General features: G+C 36.9%; 1 protein-coding gene across 1 annotated transcript in view; it reads left to right on the top strand.

The window, feature by feature from the left end:
• The window catches only part of RFTN2 (raftlin family member 2), a 59,654-nt gene that overhangs the window by 31,319 nt on the left and 27,277 nt on the right, over window positions 1–1,058 (top strand). The window contains exon 6 of the mRNA XM_007465694.1: window positions 982–1,048. Within this exon, the coding sequence (XP_007465756.1) occupies window positions 982–1,048 (67 nt within the window). The remainder of the gene's footprint in view (window positions 1–981; window positions 1,049–1,058) is intronic.

Genomic DNA, 1,058 nt, shown 5'->3' on the forward strand with positions numbered 1-1,058 from the left:
TTTGGGTTTTCCTTTTTCCCTTTTTTTTTTTTTTTTTTTTTTTTTAAGCATCATTGAAGCAAAGAATTGTGTTCTGTGTTTATTTTTTTAAGTAATCTTACGTCACCTTGGTTTTAATATCACAGTAATTCCAAGGATTAAGATTTTTGATGTTGTTTCTCTTAATAGTATAATTAACACGCATACAGCATATAGAACAGAAACCAAAATTTGATTTCAAGGTGAAGGTCATTTCCAGATGCTTTTTACGCTTAGGAAATCCACTTGCTTCTCACTGTATGATATTATTTTATCTTGTTTTTGTTATTGTAGTCTTCATGTTTACAGTTTAATTTTAATTCAGTTAAGTATAAAACTATCTTGACCTTTGAGGGACTTCCCTGGTGGTCCAGTGGTTAAGAATCTGCCTTCCAATGCAGGGGGACGCAGGTTTGATCCCTGCTCGGAGAACTAAGATCCCACATGCCACGGGGCAACTAAGCCCACCTGCCACAACTACTGAGCACTCAGGCCACAACTAGACAGCCCACATCTAAGACCCGATGCAGCTAAAATTAAAATAAATAAATATTTAAAAAAACAAACTGTCTTGATCTTTGAAAAAAAAAAAATTACCTTCAAGGGAGATGTCATAGATTCACCTAAAACAAGTGGGGGTTTTTTTTAAGATTTTTTTTTTGATATGGACAATTTTCAAAGTCTTTATTGAATTTGTTATGATATTGCTTCTGGTTTTTTTCATGTTTCGGTTTTTTGGCTGCGAGGCATGTGGGATCCCAGCTCCCGGACCAGGGATCGAACCCTCATTGATCCCTGGCGAAGTCCCAGCCATTGGACCGCCAGGGAAGTCCCCTAAAACAAGTGTTTATTAAGTGATATGTTTTTCCTTCAGCTTCCTACAAGGGTTTTTTAAGGTTTTAGATGATCCTAAGAGACTCTGAGCATTTACAACTCTTCTTAATTGTATGTTTTTCCTCACAGGGGACCATTTGCCAAAATCTTTGGAAGGATTCTTTATCTATGAAGAAGAAGGCTCTGGAGTTCCAGGATTCAGCAGG

The sequence above is a fragment of the Lipotes vexillifer genome, unplaced genomic scaffold, assembly GCF_000442215.2.
Source record: "Lipotes vexillifer unplaced genomic scaffold, Lipotes_vexillifer_v1.1 scaffold113, whole genome shotgun sequence".
Classification (NCBI taxonomy): domain Eukaryota; kingdom Metazoa; phylum Chordata; class Mammalia; order Artiodactyla; family Lipotidae; genus Lipotes; species Lipotes vexillifer.